This window comes from Chaetura pelagica, unplaced genomic scaffold (assembly GCF_000747805.2).
Source record: "Chaetura pelagica isolate M959 unplaced genomic scaffold, ChaPel_1.0 scaffold924, whole genome shotgun sequence".
Taxonomy (NCBI): Eukaryota; Metazoa; Chordata; class Aves; order Apodiformes; family Apodidae; genus Chaetura; species Chaetura pelagica.
This window is the reverse complement of record NW_009952904.1, coordinates 10,225-12,797: the sequence shown is the minus strand read 5'-3', so window position 1 is coordinate 12,797 and position 2,573 is coordinate 10,225. Positions and strand designations below refer to the sequence as shown.

Sequence of the window (2,573 nt, the reverse complement as noted above, 5' to 3'; positions counted from 1 at the left end):
CACCACTGAGGCCACCACTGAGGACGTCATCAATGACACCACGAAGGCCACCAAGGTCACCACGAAGGCCACCAAGGTCACCACTGAGGACATCATCAATGACACCAGTGAGGCCACCATGGAGGCCACCAAGGTCACCACGAAGGCCACCAAGGTCACCACCGAGGCCACCACTGAGGCCACCACTGAGGATGTCATCAATGACACCATGGAGGCCACCAAGGCCACCAAGGAGGCCACCAAGGTCACCACTGAGGACATCATCAATGACACCAGTGAGGCCACCATGGAGGCCAACAAGGTCACCACCGAGGCCACCAAGGTCACCACCGAGGCCACCACTGAGGCCACCACTGAGGACGTCATCAATGACACCATGGAGGCCACCAAGGTCACCACGAAGGCCACCAAGGTCACCACCGAGGCCACCACTGAGGCCACCACTGAGGACGTCATCAATGACACCACGAAGGCCACCAAGGTCACCACGAAGGCCACCAAGGTCACCACTGAGGCCACCACTGAGGACATCATCAATGACACCACGGAGGCCACCAAGGTCACCACCGAGGCCACCACTGAGGCCACCACTGAGGACGTCATCAATGACACCACGAAGGCCACCAAGGTCACCACGAAGGCCACCAAGGTCACCACTGAGGCCACCACTGAGGCCACCACTGAGGACATCATCAATGACACCAGTGAGGCCACCACGAAGGCCACCAAGGTCACCACGAAGGCCACCAAGGTCACCACTGAGGCCACCACTGAGGACATCCTCAGTGACACCACCGAGGACACCACCAAGATCACCCTCAAAGCCACCCCTGGAGCCACCACCGAGGCCACCACGGGCTTCAGTGACACCTCGGAGGTCAGCAGTGGTGGGGTGAGATGGGTCAGAGGAGCCACCAGCCTGGAGAGGAGCTTCATGGCCACTGAGGGAGCCACCGGGGCCACCACGAGGGACAGGGACACCAGCGTGGCCACCGAGAGGACCAGCAGGGCCACCAGCGTGGAGAGGGACACCCCTGTGGGCATGGAAGGTGCCACCATGGGAAGTGACACCACGGCCACCACCATGGACATGGAGGACACCACCGTGGCCACCACCAGGGAAGGTGACACCACAGACATGGGCAGCAACGTGACAGACACTGCACCAGGCCCTCTAGGAGGTGACATCGTGGCCACCACCATAGAAGGTGCCACCACCATGGGAAGTGCCACCACCATGGGAAGTGCCACCACTATGGGAAGTGACACCACCATGGGAAGTGACACCACTATGGGAAGTGACACCACCATGGGAAGTGACACCACTATGGGAAGTGACACCACCATGGGAAGTGACACCACTATGGGAAGTGACACCACCATGGGAAGTGACACCACTATGGGAAGTGACACCACCATGGGAAGTGACACCACTATGGGAAGTGACACCACCATGGGAAGTGACACCACTATGGGAAGTGACACCACCATGGGAAGTGACACCACTATGGGAAGTGACACCACCATGGGAAGTGACACCACTATGGGAAGTGACACCACCATGGGAAGTGACCCAGCCCCCACCATGGAAGGTGACACCACGGCCACCACCACGGACATGGAAGACACCACTGTGGACATGGAAGGTGCCACCATGGGAAGCGGCTCCAGGGCCACCACCAGGGGAAGTGACACCAGAGCAGCTCCAGCAACTCACCTGGAAAGAGACATCGTGGCCACCAGGGTGGAAAGTGACACCAGGGCCACCGAGAGCACCATCGTGGCCACCACCAGGGAAGGTGCCACCACCAGGGAAGGTGCCACCACCACAGGTGACACCACAGACATGGGCAGCAACGTGACAGACACTGCACCAAGCCCTCTAGGAGGTGGCATCATGGCCACCACCATGGGAAGTGCCACCACTACAGAAGGTGCCACCAGGACCACTGAGAGCCCCATCAGAGCCACCACCACGGACATGGAAGACACCACTGTGGACATGGAAGGGGCCACCATGAGAAGCAGCTCCAGGGCCACCACCATGGGAAGTGCCACCACTACAGAAGGTGCCACCAGGACCACTGAGAGCCCCATCAGAGCCACCACCACGGACATGGAAGACACCACTGTGGACATGGAAGGGGCCACCATGAGAAGCAGCTCCAGGGCCACCACCATGGGAAGTGCCACCACTACAGAAGGTGCCACCAGGACCACTGAGAGCCCCATCAGAGCCACCACCACGGACATGGAAGACACCACTGTGGACATGGAAGGGGCCACCATGAGAAGCAGCTCCAGGGCCACCACCATGGGAAGTGCCACCACTACAGAAGGTGCCACCAGGACCACTGAGAGCACCATCAGAGCCACCACCAGGGAAGGTGACACCACAGACCTGGGCAGCAACGTGACAGACACTGCACCAAGCCCTCTAGGAGGTGGCATCATGGCCACCACCATGGGAAGTGCCACCACCATGGGAAGTGCCACCACCATGGGAAGTGACACCACGGCCACCACCACGGACATGGAAGACACCACCGTGGGAAGTGGCACCATGGACAAGA

At 60.2% G+C, this 2,573-nt stretch overlaps 1 protein-coding gene across 1 annotated transcript in view; it reads left to right on the top strand.

The window, feature by feature from the left end:
- Positions 1-10: 10 nt before the first annotated feature.
- Positions 11-2,573, top strand: part of LOC104386966 (mucin-22-like) — a gene marked incomplete at both ends in the record, with an annotated part of 10,213 nt that continues 7,650 nt past the window's right edge. The window contains one exon of the mRNA XM_009995646.1: positions 11-2,555. Coding sequence (XP_009993948.1) covers positions 11-2,555 — 2,545 coding nt within the window. The remainder of the gene's footprint in view (positions 2,556-2,573) is intronic.